Genomic DNA, 23,586 nt, shown 5'->3' with positions numbered 1-23,586 from the left:
CGGTAGACGATTGCAAAGTTTGCTGCGTCTCCAAAAACGGAATGTGCGGCTACTTTATCCACGGTACGTCATCCGTAAGCCTTCCCGGCTGATCAACCTGCGCGGGTGGCAAGGGTTCTTGCAATGGCGACGGGAAATGCACCATGCACTCGTTTGAAGATCCAAACTCAGCCAATTTATTTTTGTTCTTTTATATCATTTTACCGACATGTATTATTTTGTTATGCTGTTGTTGTTGGGGCCTTTGTTTATGGTTTATCTTAATCTAAGTGTTAAAAGTGGGAGATGGTGATATCGATGAAAAATAAAACCCTAAATATTAAACGACCTTATGATAAAGCCGTTTTGTGATTGGGAAGAAGTTCTCCAGATTGATAGACCTAGATTCGGAGGTTTTATACGCGGTGTAGAATTTCAAGATATTAAATAAGGCTGTTAGTTTTTTAAACTATTTTATACATCTTCATTTTACGGTTGGAGTTTGGGAAGATGAAGTTGCCTACTTTATTCTCGTGGATTCTCCTATTGTCGTTGTCATTGGCAGGTAAGTGATAGTCAATAAATTTTAACGAATGATACGAGTTAGTGCTACCCGAAGTAAATAATATACAACTAAGAGAGAAGTACACATCTGCCTATCCTTATTATGTTAGCCGCTTGAAACATGTACCTTCACAGACTCTCATTGGTTTTTCTAAATACGTTTTCGATTCAAATGCATTATAGAACTCTTACATCGGGAAAATATTAACACGTGGTAAATGTTAACCGTTGATTCGGTGTATACACATCCGCAGTTAAGCTCATGGCAAATGGCTTAGAGCGTGTAAATGTACATGTTTAATGTTCATAGCCTAGATGGATGTGTCTCTCGTAAGAGGTGTTTATATACTTCTGGTGTTACGAATAAAACTAACTTTGAACCGCAGAGTATGGGCAATCGTGCGATTATAGTAAAACTTTAAGTTGCTGCGGAACCCACGTCAACTTCATCATCAATTCGTACAAAACCAACAATTTGTACATAACCATCAATCCCGCTAAGCGAGCCCGAGATATATGCTGGTAAATTTTTATTTATTATTGTAACGCTACTAAACTAACGTCAGTATGAACTAATTTTTGAAGCCATATGAAACACGTAGAAAAATGCCTGTTTCTGGAGAGCGACTGCAGGCCTTTCTACAACACCTTCGTCTACAACTTGTATAACAGTCTTGAACAGCACGATGTGGACTGTGCCTACTATAAACAACATTTTTGTCCCGGGTTGCAGCTGGCTAGACACGGCGAAGTGACCATTAACCTTCTAGGAAGACGGCCAAAACCGCAACGGCCCCTGGTTAAGTACCCCGAAGAAGCCACAATCGTGGTCAACGCGATCGCAGACACAGTGAAGACGGCGCTGGATAACGCGACCCAAGAACGCTCCACAACAATTTACGCCGATACGGTGACGGAACCGGGTTTGTTACTCGACAATCTTCAAACGACACCGATACCAGAATTGTCCTTCGGGGTGGAAACTTTAACCGACTGCGACTACGATGGGACGACGCCGATGCCCGATGCGGGAGTTGATGAGATCCAAGCGGGAGTCAATTCCGCCGACCAGGGGCCAACCGAAGGTTCCGTAGATACGCCTGTCCTGGAACTGCCAACCAAATGTCACAAGTCACGCGTTCCGGTTAAGTTAGAAAACGCCCCGGCAGCGAAACAAGCAACGCCAAAGCCCGTCTCTAAGCAGCGACCGAACTGTGGGAGTACTGATGGTAGTAAAACACAGGGCGAAAAGCCCACTGTTAGAGATGGCGGAATTAAAGATTCCAAACAAAATGAAGTGACTGATACTTCCACCGAGAAAGCACCCGAAGCTGGTGGTTGTATTAATAAAGATGAGAAACACGTTGGTACTAGTGAGCGGATTCTTACTGAACCCGCATCGAATGAGGAGAATCCTTCTGAACCGGAGCCCAGCCCAAGCCCAGTTGAATCGGGGGAGGTACAGCCGGAAAGTACAGTGACAATCTATGCTGGATCGGGTGAGAAAAATCCAGTCAATGCGGAATCAGGAGAAGAAAGTCCTAAGAACGAGCGGAATCCTTCCAATACGGAATCTGGTGCTAATGTGGAATCTGGAGAGGAAATCCCAGCTAATATGGAATCTGGAAAGAACACCCCAGCTAATGTGGAATCTGGAGAGGAAATCCCAGCTAATATGGAATCTGTAAAGAACACCCCAGCTAATGCGGAATCTGGAGAGCAAAGCCCAGCTAATATGGAATCCGGAAAGAACACCCCAGCTAATGCGGAATCTGGAGAGGAAATCCCAGCTAATATGGAATCTGTAAAGAACACCCCAGCTAATGCGGAATCTGGAGAGCAAAGCCCAGCTAATATGGAATCTGGAAAGAACACCCCAGCTAATGTGGAATCTGGAGAGCAAAGCCCAGCTAATGCAGAATCTGGAGAGCAAAGCCCAGCTAATACGGAATCCGGAGAGCAAAGCTCAGCTAATATGGAAACTGGAAAGAACACTCCAACTAATGCGGATTCTGGAGAGCTAAGCCCAGCTAATACGGAATCTGGAGAGCAAAGCCCAGCTAATACGGAATCTGGAGAGCAAAGCCCAGCTAATACGGAATCTGGAGAGCAAAGCCCAGCTAATATGGAATCTGGAAAGAACACCCCAGCTAATGTGGAATCTGGAGAGCAAAGCCCAGCTAATGCAGAATCTGGAGAGCAAAGCCCAGCTAATACGGAATCCGGAGAGCAAAGCTCAGCTAATATGGAAACTGGAAAGAACACTCCAACTAATGCGGATTCTGGAGAGCTAAGCCCAGCTAATACGGAATCTGGAGAGCAAAGCCCAGCTAATACGGAATCTGGAGAGCAAAGCCCAGCTAATACGGAATCTGGAGAGCAAAGCCCAGCTAACACCGAATCTGGGGAGAAGTCACCAGGTAATGCGGAATCTGGAGAGCAGAGTCCAACTAATGCAGGATCGAAAGAACAAAGTCCAACGAATGCAGAATCCGGAGAAGAAACTCCAACAAAGCCGAGCTCTGGTCTAACGACAACTGACGAAAATATACCAAAAGACGCATCAACCGCGTGTTCTTCTCAAGCAAAAACGCAAACCAACTCAAAAAAAGAAGGCCAAGAAAATTCCCAATCTACCATAGATAATGTCCCTCAATCTGGCGTTAAAGAAATCTCCACAACGTGCAAAGACGCTAAACAACCGGAACCAAAACCAACGAGAAAACCAATATCACCCGAGGAAAAACAGCGAGCTTGTTGGTAAGTCCCGAAACATATCCTAATGTCACACGAACGAAACTAATATCTTAAATATCGCTTAGTTTGGGTACGTATTTAAAGCCATGTACCACGGTCACCTCCAAATGTTACCAGCTGTATCTGGCTCTACATTCCTTCCTGTCCAAGTACGACTGTCTAAGTTGCGTCAGTATGCAAGTAGTTCACGACGGCTGTCACCAGAGGGAGGCAGCTCCTCCGTCGAAACCGAAACCCGCGATGGACAGCTCGGAGGAAGAAACTGGGGCGGTCGTATCTTCCAAGCCAGTCATCCTGCCAGCCATTAACCTGCCTAAAATCCAACTGCCACGTCTGCCGCTGTACCCTGTCAAAAGCCAACGCGGAAAGCACACCAGAAACCACCAACAACCAATTAGAAAACCCTTGAGAAAAGTGAACAGATTAGAAAGCTCCGAAGAAAAAGACGATTAGTTAACGTTAAAATATACCGTTTATCAATGTCCTTTTACCTTCTAAATGTACGCGGAACAACAACCGCTATTTAGGTCAAATATCTAAAAAACTGTGTGCAAAATAATAATTGTAAATCCAGAAAATTAATTACTTATCTCTCATCATTGTGTAATAACCCATCGAAATTAAAATCTGAAGCATGAATAAATCTTAAAATCGTGGGTTATAAATAGAGAGATTTCCTTTCATGGCTTAAATGACCTTCCCTGTCGAGCACAAAGGCTCGGGGTAAAGCGGTACGCGTAGGGGTCGGCCGCAAAATGAACTTCGTCAAAGGTACGAAGCCTGCTTATTGTTGCCACTTGAGAAAAGCGAGCACAATAACCACGTCCCAAAATATCGCCATTCTTAGCTTTAGCAATTTAAGATCTTTAAAGAGTTGCGAAAATCAGAAAATCCACCCTTCCTAAGTTCCTAGCTGACCCAGCTAAACGCAACGTCAATGACCGTTCCATTATTTTTTCACATCATAGAGGGAGCGAGGAGTTGCGTGACGATATTAAAATATTGTGGCCTAGAGATGGCGGGAGGGGAGGCGGTAAAAAATCACGGGGGAGGGTCTTCATCACGCCTTCCCTCACACGCAGCTCCGTATCAAAATTCCCTCTCGAAATTTAGGGTGGGCCTCTCGCGCCATACACCAGTGCACGTTTCTGCGCCTATGGAACGCCTTACCTAACAGCTACCTCTCGAGGCGGAGTAGGGGTACAATCTATTCGTACAGCAACGAAACGACGCTATTCGGTAAAACAATCTTAAATACTAGTTCATCAGGTCCCAGCCCACACATAACGGAGGGTCGAGTTTTTACCTCCCCCCCCCCCCCCCCCCCCCCGCTGGCGCGTACTAGCAGTGCTCCCAGATGCTAAAATACGCGGGGGCTCCCCGAAATATTTTTCACTTGAGACGTTTCTGCGCAACATTTTGATACAGCCGATTATTTTAGTTAACGCAACAACTCGGGTAGAGGCACCGACGGCCACAGTGGATCGCAAGCAGGATTGCCGTCTTGAGGTATGTCATTATTATTCATTCTATCCCGTTTTGCTAAAAAATATGCCTAGTTTATTAACATTTACGAGCGTGACCCGAGGCCAAATGAGTTGATTTGTAAATAATAACGCGATCGGATATTTGTCAATGGGCTGTGACGTCAGGATGACGTAGAGGGGTCCAAAATACGATGAGACGTTTGTAATATAAATATAATCGACTAGTGTTCAGGGTCAATTGGATGAATATTTTTTAATTTGAAACATCACTTTATAGTTATTTTTTCCAGACTCAATTCTAGTACAAGCAAAGACTTTGAAAGGTGTTTCATAGTCCTTTCAAGCTCTGCTATATATTCAGAATTTTTATTTATCGGTAGTGTTACCTACAAAGGAGAATTCCTCTACCACTACATAGAACATCCGGTTTGTTTTGGTGGGGGAAAACGAAGTTTAGGGGTCGTTCTATCGGCTAAAAAGAGTCTAAAAGACCTCTAAATATTGAAATAATTCTTAGTAATAAGTTCAGAAGTTGGTTTCATTGCAAAATCAATTTTTCAGAGAGTTTAGCGCGCCTATCCAAAGGCAAAACCTAGTAAACGGCAATTTTTAAACTTTCGAGTTAGTAGTAAACTAGTAAATTTAAGTACATATACGAATTGTAAATTTTAAACCCGACAAAAACCATCTTTCATGAAATAAACCAGAAAATAGCCGAGGGGTAAGACAGTCTCAGATCATCTGTACACCGAGTTCGTGCATTTAGCACTGTTAAAGGTACATATTTTCAAGAGTTCGCGAGTTCCATTTAGCACTGTCAAAGGTACGGCAGTGTACACCGAGTTCGCAGAGTGTCTTACCCCTCGAAAATAGCACTTACAATAAGAAATATTGTTCATCAAAATAAATAAACTGAAATCCCGCAAATTGAATTAAATGCTGTTTACTAGGTTTTGCCACGGAACAGTCAAGCATTGATCTTAATCTGAGATAGGTACCAATTTTAATTTATGGGGAAAATAGTCGAATTTTTAGGTTTAGGAAGTAGCAACTAAATTGACAAATGGCCCTCAAACACACGCGCCAAGCAGTCCAACCTTCTGGCAAAAATGTTAAATTCGTTTATCAATTATAAATATGAAATTTTGGAATCCCTATAACTCTCTAGGCTTGCGTTTTAAATTGAATGGCGTGGGGAAAATAAAAATTTGTAAAAAGTAGTTTCATAGAAATGTAGGCGTCATTATTTGAAAATGGCTTGAACTTAAATTAAAATCCAATTCAAAAATAATTAATTTCAGTGTGCAATTAATTTATTTAAATTAGGTTAGATTAGCATTATTTTCTTTTTATTTGAACTGATCCAAGTGGGTTTCCCAAATTAAATAGGGCACGTTGTAAGACGTCACTTATTATAATCTTATCCCTAGGAGGCAAATTTAACTTTATTTCCAATTTTTGTCCTAGTTTCGACTTCCAAAATAAACCCGCTGTATAAAGAGATTTACTACTGTTAACTGGTAATTAGCTTAAGGCTAGAGGAACGGTGAAGTTTGCTGGAAGGTGATTGTAACGGAAAATCGCGGTTGACCTTGTAAATATAAAATGAAATCTCTGAAGCGTTACATTTGAACATCGTAAAAAACATAACGACAAATAAACAGTTTATTAAACTTGAAATTGAGATATTAAATTAATGGCATTCTAAGGGTCAACAACTTTTAACTCGAAAAAAAAAGAACCATAGATTTTCTATTTCGTGTCACAAAAGTAAAAATTGTAGCTAGAAACTCGAACAGTAGTAGGTATTCTAGCTTTCCTTAGAGTCGATATCAGTTAAATTATTATATTTCGCAGGGTAGTTTAGTTGCTTATTAAATTTATTTAAATTTAATTCATTATACGTTTTAAAATAAAATAAGCTCATCAGGGTCCGTCCGGGATTTGAACCCGGGACCTCTCGCACCCTAAGCGAGAATCATACCCCTAGACCAACGGACCACGGAAGTAAGTGGTTTTTCGCGACACTTGGAAGAAGATACGGTGATATCTGGTTCAGGGTTATTCAGTTCGGAGTTTCTAAGACGCGTGAAAAGTGTAAAAACGAGCGAACCAATTCCAAGCGAGATAAGAGCTGAAAGGGGAAAAAACGGGTTTACAACAACTTGTTACACTTTTTAAGAAGAATGTCGAGGTAGCGAAAAATCCCACTTTGCGCGCATCGACTCACCCAGTCACAGTCGACACTAACGCTGGCCGCTGCGTAAAACGCAAGTATGGTTAATTTTACAACACGTCTGCTTTTGTTCCCCGGAAATACCTCCAGTTTATGTTCCAATAATTTTTTTCCCGGAAATGATTACCATTGTCAACGGGTCAAATTTTCAATTCGTGTTATATTTTTCCTCGGAAATTTAAAATTAAACACTTAAAATTTTAAATTTATGTTCTATTTTATTTCGCATATCGTTAGAAATGTAAACACTTTTTCTTGCCCGGTAAAACAATTTAGAAATAAACAATGATAAATTATCAGATTGGAATTATGTTTGTAAATACTTCAAATTTTCAAATCGTGTTCTATTTTTCTTTGGGAATAGTTAGAAATGTAAATTCTTGCAGGAGAAAATAATTTAAAAATTAATAATGATGGTAAATGATCATATTCAAATTATATTTGTAAATACCCCAAATCAATTCATGCTCTATTTTTCTTCGGAAATATTCATGTAAACCCTTTAAATTTTCAATTTGTGTCATTCTTACAGAAGAAAATGTTTAAAAAATAAACAATAATGATAAATTATCACAATAAAATTAGGCTATTAGGAACAGCTTTTTACACTGTTCAGGGGAATACAAAATTCGATGACTGTTGAAACTCCTTTCAATGTTAGCAGGAATCTCGATTTAGTAAAAAATGGCCAGCGCTTTTCAAAAAAAGGGTCCGTCCGGGATTTGAACCCGGGACCTCTCGCACCCTAAGCGAGAATCATACCCCTAGACCAACGGACCACTATTTCTACCCCTTAATTTAATCACACTATCGAAACACAAGACAATTTTAAAGAAGCTTAAACTAAAATTTCATCCTTTGAGATCAAAGTCCGCGATATTCTAGAAGATTAACCAAATCATCATTTTTCAGAATAGGGTCTGAAGGTTTAGGAAAACACTACACCAAGAGTAAACACCGCGTACGGATATCAAAAATGGTGGCTTAAAAATTAGAAACAAAGGGAAATCCAAAATATTTTCGAACAAAAACTACTTTTGGGGGTACGTACGATATTTATCCTTGGCCTAAAATATCCCAGACACGAAAATGTTTCGAATTAACCTTTGTGGCATAAACGTGTTACGGTTGTTAATTTAAGCACGTCAACGTTGCGGGGTAATTCGAATCTTTATTAAAATTCAAGGTCCTAATTAGAAGGTATCGTTTGTTTTTTTACATTTACAGATCCCAAGAATTAAGCGATAAACGGTAAAAGACAGACAAAATGGGCACTCCGAAGTACCAAGACCTGGACGCGGATCCAGTGGTCGTCATCGAACCTGGCCAGCTGGAAGCCGACAAAATGCGTCAAGAACTGGAAGGTGGCCGAGCTCATCTGTGGTTCCGGCTGGCCATCCCATTCGGATTGGCTTGCCTACTTTTCGTCATCATCGTGTTACCAGTTTATTTCGACAACATGTTCCTGCGCATCACCGTCCTAATCGTTCTAGTGATCGGACTCGTTTTGTGCGTTGCGGGAATTCTCCAGAGCAAACAGTGTCGCCATCGGAGACGCGAATGCAATATGAACAAACTCGGCGATGGAAAACTATCCGGAACCGAACGCTACTAAGACTTGGCCCTGAGAAAGGAAAATACGATCAAACACTTTAACAACACTCGGATTACGATTCCCGCGTTTTTTACGTTCTTATCGGAATTTGGCGCCAACTAAATGACGTGTTTTACCAGCGGAAAGGTCAAACGTAACGTCATAAGCGTATAACTACTTTTCCGTAAGGGTGTCAATTCCGCGTGTTCAATTTCTAAAATGACCGCGCACTTTTGGTGAACTTTATAGTTGCGTATTTTTCTCGTTTATCTTTTTTTTTGGGTCGATTTTAAGTCATTCCTCACGTACTGTAATTATTTCGACTAACTGACACATTTACCGGAAGTTATTTGTGGACTTAAGGAACCGCTATTCTACTCTCTGCATTCCACCTTAGAATGTGATTGACATTTTTAAGAACGCCCACTTTTAATGCATTTTTCTATACTTGTCGGGTTTTATTAAAATAATCAGGGTACACACCTCAGACAAATGTTAACTGATTTGAAAAAGGGGATAACTCTTTCCGCCTTTGATTTAATTGTCAGCTGACGTCCGGCTGAATTTTTTGTAAATACAGTGTTTTGAGTCACACTGCCGCCATCTGCAAAACAATCAAAGTAATTAGTGCAAATAAATAAACCCAAACAGGGAGTTTTAATAAACATAAAATTTATTTTAACCATCTCTTTTAAAATTCGCGCGAATTCTTACTTTTGTAAAGTATTTTGTACAAAATGTATCAAAAAATAAATGTTTTTATATAGAATACTTACAAGGAGAGTACCCGAGGTGTTTATTGCCGATTTAGTTCAAAGTCGGCCGTAATGTAGACCTATATGAGATATGAAATTTCCCAAAAGGAGACGTTGCACTACCCATTCGATTTGCCATGGCAACCGAAATTGTAATTGGCATTACTAAATTAGTCAAAACAGTTTATATTATCAGAAGTATATAAGATATCTGACGAACTTACGAGATAAGTATGCCCGTTTTTAGAAAATATGATTTTTAAATAAGTTCATATCCCTACGGAATATAATTGTTAAATTTTACATCGTTACGCGGAGTAATACGTTTCAGCCGTAATGCGATGTTTTCTTCCGCTGATTGGTGTGAAATTAGCGTCTATTAAAAGGCCCCAGAATCATTTGAATTTTGAGGGTGGATCCAGGGCCGTAACTAAAATTTCTGGCCCCCCAGCAAAATATAAGCTGGGCCCGCAAAGCGTTGATTGGCCTGGCGCTTCCTAGTTACGGGCCTGGGTTGGTATCATAATTACGTGTTTTGAGCAGTGATGCCAGATAGAGGGAAATTTCTCACATCTAGGGAAATGTAGACCTCGAAAATTGGAAAAGGAAAAAAGGAAATTAGACCGAAAATTCGCGAAATCTGGGGAAATTCAAGATGAAGATCTGGCAAAATTAAGTAAGGTTTTGGTCGAATTTTGCTTGGTACCCCGGCCAATTTACACTCCATAATCAGTGTACTGTAGCTTTGACTGTAGTTAAGTGATTACGTAACTGATTAAAGATTTAGCATCGCGAAAGGCTGTATACCACTATACCTGTAATCAGTGTACAGGAAGTTGTTAGCCCTTCGAAAACATCGCTAATGATTGTTTTATAGCGAAACCACACTTGTTTCCGATAAAAGGACCGCTTCTGACAGGTTCCAGGAGAGGGACCCCAAAATCGTTCTATTTTTGGGAAGTACGAGTGATTATTTATCACGCAGTACGTCTACAGCTTTCGTCAATCGATTGTTTTAATTATCATACGTAGATAATGAAAGGGGACTTCAAACGCAAAAACACTGTTAGTTGATATTTCGCTTTATCTATGTACATCTTCTTGGGTTCCCTCATCCCAAAGTTCGAATTTCCCCGATACATTGTGAAAAGTGAACACACCGCGATAGTCACAACACGGTCTACGTGTGCGTTCTCACACTATTATAATTAGGAAGTTATACGGATGATTTTAAAGAAATTTGACAGATAATTCGGTGATAGTAACCACGCAATAGCGTATCTGATAGGGCAGTAAGCTGGTAAATCCCAGAAGAAAGTGAAGCTTCGCTCTAGGAAGGCGATGCCCTGAATCGAAACTTTTGGAAAAACTACGCGAAGGCAGTGGCACTAGCTCTTTGACAAGTAAGACGCTAACACCCGCTGTTTTTAATTATTTCACGTGTAAATATTTTTATATAAGTTTAATAAATTTTCTAGACATTCACGGATATTTTTATTAAAACCATTTCAGATTTTCAGAAAATTAACAACGATATAAATTTGAAGCTCATATCATGGAGTTTTTACCCTTCTAAATGTTTAGCAAAGGTAATTTTCAACTGCTTTTTGCTTTTTCGATTAAACCGATACAAATTTGCCTAATAGAGGACGATTTTTAAATTACCTAAATCTAAACAGATGGTGCCAACAGTTTGGAACGAAAAAAATTTAATTTACCTAAAATTTAGCGAATAATATAAAAAGGTTTTAATTGTGTATTTCTACAGATTTTTACTCAATAGTAAAATAAATAAATAAAATGTATTTATTTTCAGTTAAAGTATAATTCCCCCCTAGCGAACGAATGAGATACCGGGCCGATTTTCTTAGCGGGAAGGAGCTTAATTTTCGCTCAACATAGCCATTCTCCCTAAGTATAAATAAATACATTCTTGGTTTTTCATAAAACATCGCTTAAAAGTGTTTGAAGTATTTTTTAATGAATAAGTATTTATTTCCTTCCCGCAAATTAATAAAGTGACGCCATCTGGTATACATAAAAGCAATAAAATCGAACCTCTAAGGGTTTCGCTCTAGATGTATGTTTTCCTGGAACTCTGTTAGCAATTGGTGGAATCACCTGTTAGAAGGCGAGCTCCATAAGGGGGCAAAACAAATACTCCAGACCTTAAGCTTTCCGAAAACTACAATGGCCAAACCCTGGGCAAAACCCACTGCGGCGAGCATTTTTACGAGCCTTGGGTAAAACCTATTGCAATCTTTTCCCACAGGGCTTTTGGATGGAAAACAAGGAATTTGGACCCCGTAATTCCGCTATTTAACAAGACCCAGTAGCAGCTGTCCCTATTTCCACATAAGATGTCCGTGTATTTCGCCTAAACCAACGCGGGATAGAACAGAGCGCATGGAAAGAGAGGATTTCGTTGGGATGCAAGTGTCGCTGAACCCCGGTATACGCGAATTTGTACCCCATCGGCATCGTCGGACAGTGCTGGGTGGTTTTAGTTTACCGCTTTGTTGTTTCGGCATTATTAGTTTCGTGCTAATACTCTTCGGAGCTCTAATAAAAATATGGGCGCGGCAATTAAGATCAGACTTCGATGTACCCCTCAAGACATTCAGCTCCGCGCTGCTTTCCTTGGGTGTCTTTATTGGCGTCATCAACTTCGTGTTATCCTGCGAAGCTTGTCTCACGGGAAAGTGTTCCATGTGCGTCGACATTCCAGAAGACGAAAGCGAGACGCAAAGTTTGCTTCCGGGATCGTCTCGACGAAGTAGTTTGGACTCCAGCGTAACAATCCATCGTTACGATAACGATGGCGCGTCTTCACCCGATCGGAATTGTTACCAATTTGGTTCCAGCAACAACGAATCACGATTGTCGTACCAGATACCGATCATAACTATTTCACCTTGCCACGATAATCCTTCCATAAACGATAATTCGACAACCCGGGTAAAATCGAATAGTTTACCGTAAATAGCTTTAGTCAAACTGATGTGAAAATTGTACCTATTAAATCGGCTGTTTCTTCGAACAATGGCAGGAAATTCTTCGACTGACTTAAAATATTTAAGCTCCGAATCTTAAGTTTTTTAAATCAACACAAAATACCACTAATTATTATGCATTAAACTTGATGAATATTACTTTAACGAAAAGAGCGTCATATCAATGGTGATAATTTGAAATGACGTATAATTGCTTGGAAGAAAATTTCAACGACAGATATTAGATAGATGGAAAAAGTTGGTTCCAACTCTTTTATTATTGAAACTAAACTGTAAAAATGATCTGTAAGACTTGTAGCTATTTAATTGACTAAACATTATTCCAACATCATTTATGTTTATTAACAAATCCTACATTTCAGCGTATTTACCATCACATTCCAGTGAGATTCGACTTATTGGATATACCATAAAGGGATTATTAAGTTTCATATATATTGCGAATCATCTAATTTAACATTTCTGCCCCTTGGTTTAACAGAATGTAGAATATACTCCCTTCAAATGGCAAATAACCCTAGGATTGAAGGTCAAGCTTCAATCTTTACTCACTCTTAACATGACAGCTTAGAACGTAGTAGAAAATTTAAATTTTCCATCCAACTGCAAGGTGTGTAGCAATATCATTGGCGATGGACACTATCAGCAAGAGTTAACATTCAAAACTGTCCCACCATGAGTGAGTAAAGACAGAAGCTTAACCTTCCCAGCGACGGTTATACTCCCTTTAAGGCCACACCAATGGGGAGGATATAAAGGGCAAGGTGGATATATGACAACCATGCTCATGTAGGTGGCCATCCACTACAGGTAAGCCGCATTCTTTGCCTCCCAAAAAGGTGCAATTATAGGAGTAAACCACAACCCCAGCTATCGATCCATTACACTGCATTAAAACGAGAAATCGCTTCAACGTATCATCTACTATTGCCAGAGAAGTGTTCTTTTCCAGTAGATTTCAGATGTTTCTTTTTTAAAAAGTTCTTAATGATTTAAAATATAATTTATTAAACTTTTTTTATGTTACAATATGGAAAAGGTCCAATAATTTAATATTGGCGTGAAATTTTGCATGTTGAAAGAAGAAGAATTGGAAAATAAATTTACGTTTCTAAAAATGATATGAAATCTGTTAGTTTCGCAAGCTGTTCTTCGCTCGGAGTTAGCTCTTCGGGAGTATGTGCTGAATAAATCACAAACGTTTCAGAATATTATTTATACAAGTAACTTAAAATTTGTACAATGATCTAAATTACTTACTTGGTTTTGTAGGCCCCACAATTTGATTGGCTACGTCCATACTCCAACCCATGGCTGTGACAGCTGTAATTAACAATTGCATACATTTTTATCATAATGATTGTCATTAATAGCCCCTAATTAGACATGTGCGAGCCTTGATTCTTGGATTTAGAGCCGAGCTTATAGTATGAAAAAATTCACTTTTCAAGCATCGAGCCGAGGTTTAAAATTTTTTCCAGCTTTTAAGCTTTTAGGCTTAGCTTAAAAGGGGGTTTCGAGTACTCTAATAATTAGGCTTAACTTTGTCAGCTAGGCTAATACTCAAGGCACCACCTTAGGCCTAAGTCATCAAGCGACTTTTAAAGCCATTAATTCAGGTGGCCGGGTTACAATGCGTAGGAAGGTGGTGGCAAGCCCTTCAAGCCTTGCAGGCCAACAGCTCCCTACACGTAACTATTACATTAACTTCAACAAGTTTTTATGTAAGGGAAACCGTAGAGCTCGGGGGAAAACCCCTTAAACCTGTGCCACACTCTAGGATCGAACCCGGCTCCTCTTGCTACGAGGCGAAAGTGCTAACCACTCTGCCACCCCACCTACTGTATTTCATCAGAACTTGTACTTTCATTAAAGTTAAGCCTAGGCCTCGATTTGATGCTCAAACCATTTTGGAGCTTTTCAACTAAGGCGTTTGAGTTTCTAGCCGAGTGCTAGGCTGCTCGGTTCAATCTAGTACTCTAACATGCCTACCCCTAATAGATAATACATACTTTCAGCTACTTTATCAGGAGGCTGGTTAAGAAATGCTGCTACGTCATTTGTGTGGATTGATGTATAAGCCTTCGAAACGAGGTCTTGAGCCCTTTTTTTTGTCCTTTCTGTTAAATTAATTCGGAGCATAATTTAAGTCTCAAATCTCTATTAAATTATAAAACAGACAAGGAATAAACATTAAAATACCAGAGATTAGTTCCACAATTGGTTTTAAAGGCTCCGACCAATCATCATTTAAAAGGCCATAAACATTAGGAAAATCTCTGTTCCATAGCTTTTGGCCTACAGCCCAGATTTTTCCTATCTCCGGATTTGCCTGAAACACAACCAAAATTTAACTTATGTACTTTTTTACTTCGCACCAATTAACAATGAAGGATTTTTCACATAAGGGGTTGATAACCTGGAGTTTTCTTGTATACCGATTACACAAAGATTTATGGGAGAGGTTTTAAGGGTTCAAACCACCCCCAAAATGGATAAAGGAAGGGTGCAAAATGTAACATTCCTTTAAAAGCTCAATGAGAAGTGGCTTTTACGTCTAAAAAGTTGTGCAAATTTTAAACCGCACCCAAAATTAAATCTCAAATACTCCCTTGACAAGAAGAGTATACAGATGCATCTATAGAAAAAATATTTTAGGGGGAAATCATCCTGGTTTCTTAATATTATTAATTTATTTTATTTCTTTAATAGACAAAATATATCTAATGATAAATATTGGCACAATGCACCCCACCCCCTTCTGGAGCTGCAAACTGAGAGGATACAGTAAGCAGATTATGTACTTATTACTGATTTCGCAGTAATCAACCCCTAGGTTTCACGGACCTAAAAGAAAATATTCAGCTGCAAACCAAATTAATTGAGTACACAAGTGAAATCTGTTATTGAGTGTCTCATGAAAAAGTGGGTTTAATTACTAGTGTCATGAACTAGAAAATGAAACATTATGGTAATGCGAATAGAAATATCCTTAAGCTTAAATAAACCCATGCTTTTAATGAAAGATTTTCATATTGGAGTTACCTGTTTGACAGCAACAGGGATCCTTTTCCAGAGCAGTTTAGCATTTGCCCTAAGTTTAAAAAAAATATATATATGAAATACAGATAAAAAAGTTACAAATATTAATAGACTTACAAATCATTCTGTAGAAGGTAAATAGCCAGCATTTCACTATAAATCTGTGGTGTTGAAATCCCAGCGCAAGCCTGTGTGGGGAAATATTCACATAATCACATTCAAAATTTCAATGAAATTATTTCATTGACAACCAGCCAAGGCTTGGAATAATTTAAAAAACCATACAATTGCTTAACGGAAGTCAAAAAAGAAACATAATACAAGATTAATATTGAAACAATTACCTCTAATTCCTGCCTTTCCAAACTTTCCAACTGTTCATTGTAAACAGTGAAAATATCTTCGCTAGTATTCATTGCCGGCGTAGAGGGAACAACCATTGTGCCTAAATCACTGTAATATTATAGTCTAAAAATTTTCTACGGACCTTGATTGTAACGTAAAGAAGTTAAGAAGATAAACTGCTATTGCCATCTCTAGAAAATTCATTGAACTAAAGGATGTGATAATGGCGCAAAATTCGAAACAATTTTTAACCCGCTATCCTCTTCAGAATAGGGCCCCGCGAAACTTCGATTTACTATTCCACTTCGAATATTTTCGCGAATAATTCGATTCGATTCGAAGATTAAAGCTATTACGAAGATTCGACATTTGTTTTATCATTTCCGAATATAGAATCGAATCAATTTGATTCGGAGTAGTCGAATTGAATAGCGAATCTAGTTCGATTCGGGAATTTAGTACGAAGCGAATATTCGCTTCGAAAACCCGAATAATTAAGAGTCGAATCGAATCGAACCCGATTAAATATTTGATTTTACTACGCAGCTATTACGACTTCAAACGAGAGGTGTGTTTTTTTAAAGCAAATGGCGGCTTTTTTCCGGGTTAAAGTAAATATTACTCGTTGGTTTTTTGTCGTCTCCTAAGGTTTTCCATTTTTTGCCGTTGGCGACTTTTGATTTTAGATATACACGGCGCTACGAGCGCGCGTGTTTAGTGGTTTTTGTCAAGAATTGTAGGGGTCATCGTTTAAGGTTGCTTTGGAGGTAATATTCCCTCTCATAAAGAAATAATCGGTTTTAATAATTTTAAGTAATCGAATCAAATTGTTTTATTTATTGTTAATATCTCATTACAATAGAAAAAATTGAAAGTATTTGTAATATAAAGTTAAATTTTGTTATGTAACAACAACTCTTGATTTTTTCGCGCCCAAATGAGTGTTTCAGCATTGTAGTTGGAAAGAGAATATCGAAGATCGGTGATTACTTGAGAGCCCACAGAGTTTACCCTTTCTGCTGCACAATTGGTAGCTTGAATAGCCAATAATTGGCGAGCGGCTTTGGATAGTAGAGGATAAATGTGACATTTGTGTTTCCAGTAGTAAAGTGGGTCGCCACCGCGATCAAACACAGGTTCCTTGACGTAGTCTTCAATCTCATTATGTAATTGTTTTGAAGAATCATTTTGCTTCGTCGATATGTTTTGTTGACTTCCATGAACTTTATGGAATAAGGCGTCTAGTAATGATCGATCCGCAGTGATATTTTCACCAGTGTCGCTGTTCGGCAACTCGATATCTTGACCTGAAATTTCAGGTGATTGTAATATATTACCATTGTCTTCGTTGTTCCCAACAAGGTCGTTCAAGTGACGTTTTACATCCACAGTTTGCAGGTCGGAAAATAAAGAGTTTTTAAATCGTGGGTCTACAAATGTCGCGGCAAGCAAGTGCTCGTTAGTTAGATCGAAACGGTCGTTTAACTGCTTCAACATTTCGTCCCTGAAGGTTTTAACTCCTTTGGCCGATGCTTTTTTTACTTCATCTTTCAGAGTGGTTATTAGCGGAATAATTAAACTGACCGTGACCGATGTGTCGGCGCTGAAAATTGTCGTCGCTTCCGCCATTATCTTTAGAATTGGCAAAGACGATTCCAAAGTGTCTTTCAATTGTTGAGTTAAAGCCGATGGTGGACTCTTTGCGCAGTTTTTCTTTTCCGTACATTCCACAAGCGCTAGAGATACAGCAACTTCATTTTCCTTCAACCAAAGTAGTAGATTGTACGTACTATTGAATCTAGTTACCACGTCTAGTGGGGGCGAAGATTCCGCCAATTCGATGTCAACTTGATGCTTGATTAGTGATCTTGCGCCTACTGTAGATGAGTGAAAGAAAGCACCAATTCGATGAGCATGCTTAATCAAATGTTTTATCATTATTTGAACAGCCAACGCCCCGTTAATCGAAAGTTGTAGTTTGTGAGCGACACAACCTAGCCATTTTACTCCCAAAAGTCTAGCAGTACAAGGCATGGAGTTAGTCGTGTCTGTTGTAGCGTAAAAAACTTGAGACAAGGGTATATTGTAGAGGTCAAGTTGTTTCCTTATAATATTTTCCGTAGCCGCCGAAGTATGGTCTGCGTCGCGAATTTCTAAGTTTGACACTGATAGGCATTTGGAGTACAATGACCAATCCTGCTCGCATATGTAATGACCAGTAATTACCAAATAGTTACTGCCGTTTTTGCTTTTCCAGTGATCGAAAGTTATAGATATGCGTGAAATATCAACATGACTTTTCAGCGTTAACTGCAGTTTCTTTTCCAGGTCCATTCTCATGTCCTCTAGTCTTCGAGACAGGGTTGTAGGATGTGGGGGACTGTAATGGTTGTTAGTTAGTTCGGCACACAATTGTTTAAAACCGGAACCAGCGACAGCTTCAAAAGGTCTACCGTCAGCGACGACGTAGTTCAGAACGGCTTTATCATATTTTTCTTTGTGTTCAAGTGGCAATGTCTTGGTTTTCTTTCTCTGCATTTCACTTGAAGTTGAAGGTAGACACAGTGGACGTTTTTCTGGATATTTTGCCAATGGCGAAACGTCTTTTTTAGCCGATTCTTTTTTCGCTTCCTTGTATTGCTCTGGGTGTTTTCTTAACAAATGGCTCCATAAATGAGATGTTGTCCCACTAGATTGGGACGATAACGTCTGTTGACAAGACTTACAACGATGCTCATTACCACTTTGAATAAAATATATCTTCACTGTCGACATAATTACGAGTGATATAGCTATAGCCTTACAATTGTGTTACGCGATTCACAATTTCAATGGCGACTTGCCAGCATTAAAAAAATCATTTTTAATTGAGGTTTTTTCATAAACCGGTAGGTTGCGACCTACAAAATAAATTTGTATTTTGTGGGGGTTGTAAAGACTCAAATGATAAACTTGGCAGTTAAAAAGAAGACTCTGAAACAGTAAACATTACTCTAGTATATTTTTTTTAAATCAATAAATGACGTAAGCACGTTTGATAAGATTCGATTCGATTCGTTACCGAATTATTGGATGATTCGATTCGCGCTTCGAAATTCACTGCCGGTTCGAAATTCAATTCGAAGAAAACATTTCGTAGCTCGAGGATTCGATTCGTATTCGATTATTCCGAATTCATAAATATTCGATTCGGGTACTTTTTACATTCGATTCAATATTCGATTCGATATTCGTAATTTTCGAATAGGACCGATTCACAGGGCCCTACTTCAGAAAATCATAAAATATTCCAATTTCGATTTATTTTAAGAGGGAGCCCTGTGAATGTGTTCTTATTTTTTAGATAAAACCAAAAATAAATAACAATATGTAATATCAGGAAACTATAGAGTCATACACTTGGAATGTCTAAGGTTCCATTGGGACGGTGATACGAAAGCGCGTCGAGAAAAAGGCGGGGCTTAACTACGTCAAGTGTAAGACGTAACACGACATTTCTAATTCATTGGCTCGAGGTTTGAACCGTTTGACGCGAAAAGAATGCGTCGTCATGGTAACAAATAGGCGCAAAAAAGGCTTATATAACAATGTTAAGTTAAAAGGAACCACCTATGGACTGCTGCATTGTAAAGGATGATAAAATTAGCGAATAAGTAGATTAGTCCATATGAAAAGGGATAATAAAGCTAAACCCTAAACCAATTTGAAGAAATTTAAAAACTTACTAATAGCTCGTACCAGGAATCCATAACGCTACTTGGAATGAATAACGGATTTGATTCCCCGCCGTTGTGACGGAACATAACAGGCGGAGTTTATATGCCGCAAGGCATTTCACGTCACCGAATTTTACGTCGTTTAAGGCGGTATAAGCGTTTTTGGCCCCACCCAGAATGTTCCGCCACAAAATACCATAGGGGATATGGGGAGATATTCATTCCAAGTAGCGTTATGGATTCCTGCTCGTACCGATAGGTCTTCCAGCAAACAAAAAGACGCGAAACTCTGACCAAATAGATCTTCGAGATTTAATTTAATTTAGTTTTTCACTGAGAATGTGTCGGCGCTGCCAACACCAGTGGCGGACTGGCCATAGAGTGAACCTGCCTGATGGCAGGTGGGCCCCACGGACCGTTCATGAAGTGGGCCCCTCAAACATGATAGCCTTATAGTTGTTAAAGCTGGGGCCCTTTGTCTTATGGCAGCCCAAAATATTAGACCCAGTCCGCCACTGGCCAACACTATTCCAGCAAAGGCCAATCAAACTTCAGTATTCAAAATTTCGTATCTAAAGTAAATTCAAAGTAAAACTGAAATTTAAAGTAGCATTATTATTAAAGATTATATACCTTAAAGTCTTTAAATGGTAAAAAAAAGCATTGAAAAAATTGCTGTCGGGAATCTGGTGGTTAGCTACTGGCTAAATTCCTTAAGTGATGGGATACAGAAGGTTGCCTTCGTCAAACCAGCACCATCAGTTTCCCAACACCCCCAGCTTTTTTCCCGACAGCAAATCGGCAGGTCTGTGCTACTAGGGTGATTACCTGCGGAACTTGGTTGTGCAGATAGAGAAAAACCTATTCATTATGCCTGGAGAAAACCACCCTCCCACGCATTGTAACCCGGTCACCTGAATTAAAGGCTTCAACAGTCGCTTGATGACTTAGGCCTTAGCTGATTATTATTATTATTATTATTATTATTAATATTATTATTATTGTTATTATTATTATTATTATTATTATTATTATTATTATTATTATTATTATTATTATTATTATTATTATTATTATTATTATTATTATTATTATTAAAACGTCGTTGTTACATCACTCCATGGAAGGTGTTGCAAATGTGGACGCCAACAACAACAACAACATCACACAACTTTCCATCGAAAACAACAGTTCCACTCAATATATATACTAAAATATGAGCCCGAAACGAGCTCTCGTAGTTAGGAAAAATCTATGAGACCGAGACGATCTCTCCTAGTTAGGAAAAATCTATGAGCCCGAGACGAGCTCTCGTAGTTAGGAAAAATCTATGAGCCCGAGACGAGCTCTCGTATTTAGTAAAAAACAATTATGAGACTGAGACGAGCTCTCGTGTTTTTAGGGAAATAATTATGAGACCGAGACCAAGTCTTGGTGTGCAGCTATGGTTTTCAATGGCGAACCAAAGGGGGCGTAGCGATAGCTTTCGGTCGCCAATATTATCTTTGGTTTTGTCAAGATTTTTCGATGTAAGATGGAAACCCTGTTAAAATATCGTCTTCTTCTTTTATCAAATTATTTGATTAACCGTTTAGTTATTTAAAAAATATATAGTACTTGACGAACCAACTCAAGATTGTACAATTTTACAAATTTGAAATCCATTGTTTACGAAAATGGTGTAAGATTAATGGATGGAATTTATCTCGGATAATATAGACCAGGCTCGTACCCTAGATTTGAAATCACTGCCTGGTACGTAGTCAATAGCGTTTACTCACTGGGGGGTTTCGGGGTCGTTCCGATTTGAAAGTCCCGTGGCGCTCTCGGCGTACGTTAGTCCAGTGGCCTTTATGCATCAGCCATTGGATACAGGGGGTTTAAAGGGGTACAGGGTTGAGTTATTTTTGCTGGGAAAAGGGTACCACGGAAATTCTCGCATTGGAAAGGAAGGGAAGTACTACGGAAATTCTCGCATGGAGAAAAGGGGGAGAGGGTACCACGGTAATTATCACATGGGAAAAGCTGAGAGGGGGTACCACGGTAATTATCACATGGGCAAAAGGGGGAGGGGTACCCGGTAATTATCACATGGGAAAAAGGGGTAGGTGGGTACCACGGTAATTATCACATGGGGAAAATGGGGAGGGGGTACCCCGGTAATTATCACATGGGGAAAAGGGGGAGGAAGGGCCTTACTGGGGGTACTCCGGTAATTATCACATGGAAAAAAGGGAGGGGGCCTTACTGCGGTGATTCGACTATGAGAAAAAGGGTGGCACGGAAATTATCCCATGGGAAAAAGGGGTTGGGGGGGCGTACTGGGGTGGAGTGTCTCGAAACACACAACTAGCTGAGGGCCCGCCTTACAGGCGGGCTTCTCGGCTAGTCTATATTTTAAGGAGCGCTTGGTACGTTGGTCGTCGTCGTCGGTCGTACGTCCGAGCTTTCAGGAATGTTTGCTTAGTCTGTCATGAAGCCAAAGGCGGGGTGGCGAGGAAAAGCGACCCGCGGAACAGAGAGAAACTGAGACTGCCTTTCGCTTCGTTACTGAGGTGGTTCGACTATCTATTTTCTCAAAATCTGTCGCCCCTGGGAGTTGGGCCGTGTTTGTCCCAACACGCAATACCCCCGTAATTTATCTCTTTCCGCCGCGAATTTCGGAGGGGGGGGGGAATCGTACGAGGTAGTTTCAGAAGGCCTGTGAGTTTCGGAAACAGGGAAGGGCGGGGGGAATCGTATGAGGTAGTTTCAGAAGGCCTGTGAGTTTCGGAAACAGGGAGTGGCGGGGGGAATCGTATGAGGTAGTTTCAGAGGGCCTGTGAGTTTCGGAAACAGGAAGGGGCGGGGGGTTACTATGGCACGCCAAACCGGACAAAATTCGAGTTCGGTCTCTCTCTCTCTCAGATTGCATTTCCTACGTAAATTTCCACTCTCGTCGTCTCACATTACATTTGCTACGTAAAATTCCCTCTCTCGTCGTCTCAGACTACATTTGCTACGTAAAATTTGTGCAACGTAAAATTTCCTCTCTCGTCGTCTAACATTACATTTGCTACGTAAAAACGCGCGCTAGTTGACGTCGTAAAATCGCGCGCTAGTTGATGTTGTAAAATCGCGCACTAATTGACATCGTAATTTTTCCCCCACAACAACAAAAATCTTTTCATTTCTTCAATGGAATATTTTTAATAACATTGATGGCGGGACAATCATTTCTTTGACCAAAACTAAATAATCTTGGTCAAAGTTCACTTACTCTCTCTCCCCAACCACGTGACTCATTCTAAATTAACGCAGTCGTTATGAAAAATGAAAATAAATAACTATAATTTGAAATATTTTCTTTCGTAACCTATAAATAAGACATTATATTTAAAGATATCCAATTAAAGAAAAATATATTTAAATAATACACCAGACCTTTTTATTCTGGATATAATATTTAAAATTTCGGAAGACATATTCAAAAGACAAGTGCTTGAAAGAGTTTAAAAAAATGTATTCGATTTTACGACGTCAACTAGTGCGCGATTTTACGACGTCAACTAGAGCGCGATTTTACGACGTCAACTAGCGCGCGATTTTACGACGTCAACTAGCGCGCGATTTTACGACGTCAACTAGCGCGCGATTTTACGACGTCAACTAGCGCGCGATTTTACGACGTCCACTAGCGCGAGTTTTTACGTAGCAAATGTTATGTGAGACGACGACAGAGGAAATTCTACGTTGCACAAATTTTACGTAGCAAATGTAGTCTGAGACGACGACAGAGGAAATTCTACGTTGCACAAATTTTACGTAGCAAATGTAGTCTGAGACGACGAGAGAGGGAATTTTACGTAGCAAATGTAATGTGAGACGACGAGAGAGGAAATTTACGTCGCAAATGCAATCTGAGAGAGAGAGAGAGAGAGAGAGACCGAACTCGAGTTTTGTCCGGTTTGGCGAGCCATAGGTTTCGGAGTCGTCCGATTTGAAAGTCCCATGGCTCTCTCGGCCTAAGACTATATATACGCTGCGCTTACTAGACAGGCGTCCCCATACAAAATACCTGTTAACACTTTTGAAACACAAGAGAAGCCTCTGACCAG

At 39.6% G+C, this 23,586-nt stretch overlaps 4 protein-coding genes, 1 long non-coding RNA gene and 2 other non-coding genes across 11 annotated transcripts; 3 read left to right on the top strand and 4 right to left on the bottom strand.

The window, feature by feature from the left end:
- The first annotated feature begins 476 nt into the window (after positions 1-476).
- Positions 477-3,951, top strand: LOC149924807 (uncharacterized). The gene is made up of 4 exons (XM_090161100.1): positions 477-544; positions 930-1,065; positions 1,129-3,303; positions 3,366-3,951. Exons 1-4 carry the CDS (start codon positions 490-492, stop codon positions 3,751-3,753), a joined length of 2,754 nt encoding a protein of 917 aa, XP_090017226.1. The 5' UTR covers positions 477-489; the 3' UTR covers positions 3,754-3,951.
- Positions 3,952-4,713: 762 nt separating this feature from the next.
- On the top strand, positions 4,714-9,316 carry LOC149924804 (uncharacterized). 4 transcript variants are annotated; one of them, XM_090160651.1, is made up of 3 exons: positions 4,755-4,809; positions 7,936-8,066; positions 8,251-9,316. In XM_090160651.1, the coding sequence occupies exon 3, from the start codon at positions 8,291-8,293 to the stop codon at positions 8,636-8,638; it is 348 nt and encodes a 115-aa protein (XP_090016777.1). In that variant the 5' UTR covers positions 4,755-4,809; positions 7,936-8,066; positions 8,251-8,290; the 3' UTR covers positions 8,639-9,316. The 4 variants fall into 4 exon arrangements, with proteins under 4 accessions (XP_090016776.1, XP_090016777.1, XP_090016779.1 ...); XM_090160652.1 differs by lacking the exon at positions 4,755-4,809 and adding an exon at positions 7,012-7,061 and having other exon boundaries at positions 7,941-8,066; XM_090160650.1 differs by lacking the exon at positions 7,936-8,066 and having other exon boundaries at positions 4,714-4,809.
- TRNAP-AGG (transfer RNA proline (anticodon AGG)) lies at positions 6,717-6,788 on the bottom strand. Its single transcript has one exon. It is a non-coding gene; the product is annotated as a tRNA-Pro (tRNA).
- On the bottom strand, positions 7,731-7,802 carry TRNAP-AGG (transfer RNA proline (anticodon AGG)). Its single transcript has one exon. It is a non-coding gene; the product is annotated as a tRNA-Pro (tRNA).
- Positions 9,317-10,501: 1,185 nt separating the features above from the next.
- Positions 10,502-12,653, top strand: LOC149924803 (uncharacterized). Of its 2 annotated transcripts, none has more exons than XR_016476988.1 (3): positions 10,502-10,775; positions 10,885-10,961; positions 11,645-12,653. It is a non-coding gene; the product is annotated as an uncharacterized LOC149924803 (long non-coding RNA). The 2 variants fall into 2 exon arrangements; XR_016476989.1 differs by having other exon boundaries at positions 10,502-10,814.
- Positions 12,654-13,367: 714 nt separating this feature from the next.
- Positions 13,368-15,877, bottom strand: CSN8 (COP9 signalosome subunit 8). Its single transcript, XM_090160344.1, has 7 exons — positions 15,773-15,877; positions 15,546-15,616; positions 15,432-15,480; positions 14,589-14,718; positions 14,399-14,506; positions 13,647-13,709; positions 13,368-13,569 (listed from the first exon to the last, which is right to left on the bottom strand). Exons 1-7 carry the CDS (start codon positions 15,866-15,868, stop codon positions 13,490-13,492), a joined length of 597 nt encoding a protein of 198 aa, XP_090016470.1. The 5' UTR covers positions 15,869-15,877; the 3' UTR covers positions 13,368-13,489.
- Positions 15,878-16,664: 787 nt separating this feature from the next.
- Positions 16,665-18,548, bottom strand: LOC149924801 (zinc finger BED domain-containing protein 4-like). The gene has a single exon (XM_090161667.1). It carries the CDS (start codon positions 18,546-18,548, stop codon positions 16,665-16,667), a length of 1,884 nt encoding a protein of 627 aa, XP_090017793.1.
- Positions 18,549-23,586: the final 5,038 nt, after the last annotated feature.

This window comes from Leiobunum rupestre, chromosome 10 (assembly GCF_980474605.1).
Source record: "Leiobunum rupestre chromosome 10, qqLeiRupe1.1.hap1, whole genome shotgun sequence".
In the NCBI taxonomy this organism is placed as follows: domain Eukaryota; kingdom Metazoa; phylum Arthropoda; class Arachnida; order Opiliones; family Sclerosomatidae; genus Leiobunum; species Leiobunum rupestre.
Note: the sequence above shows the minus strand (reverse complement) of the source record. Positions and strands in the feature narration are given on the sequence as shown.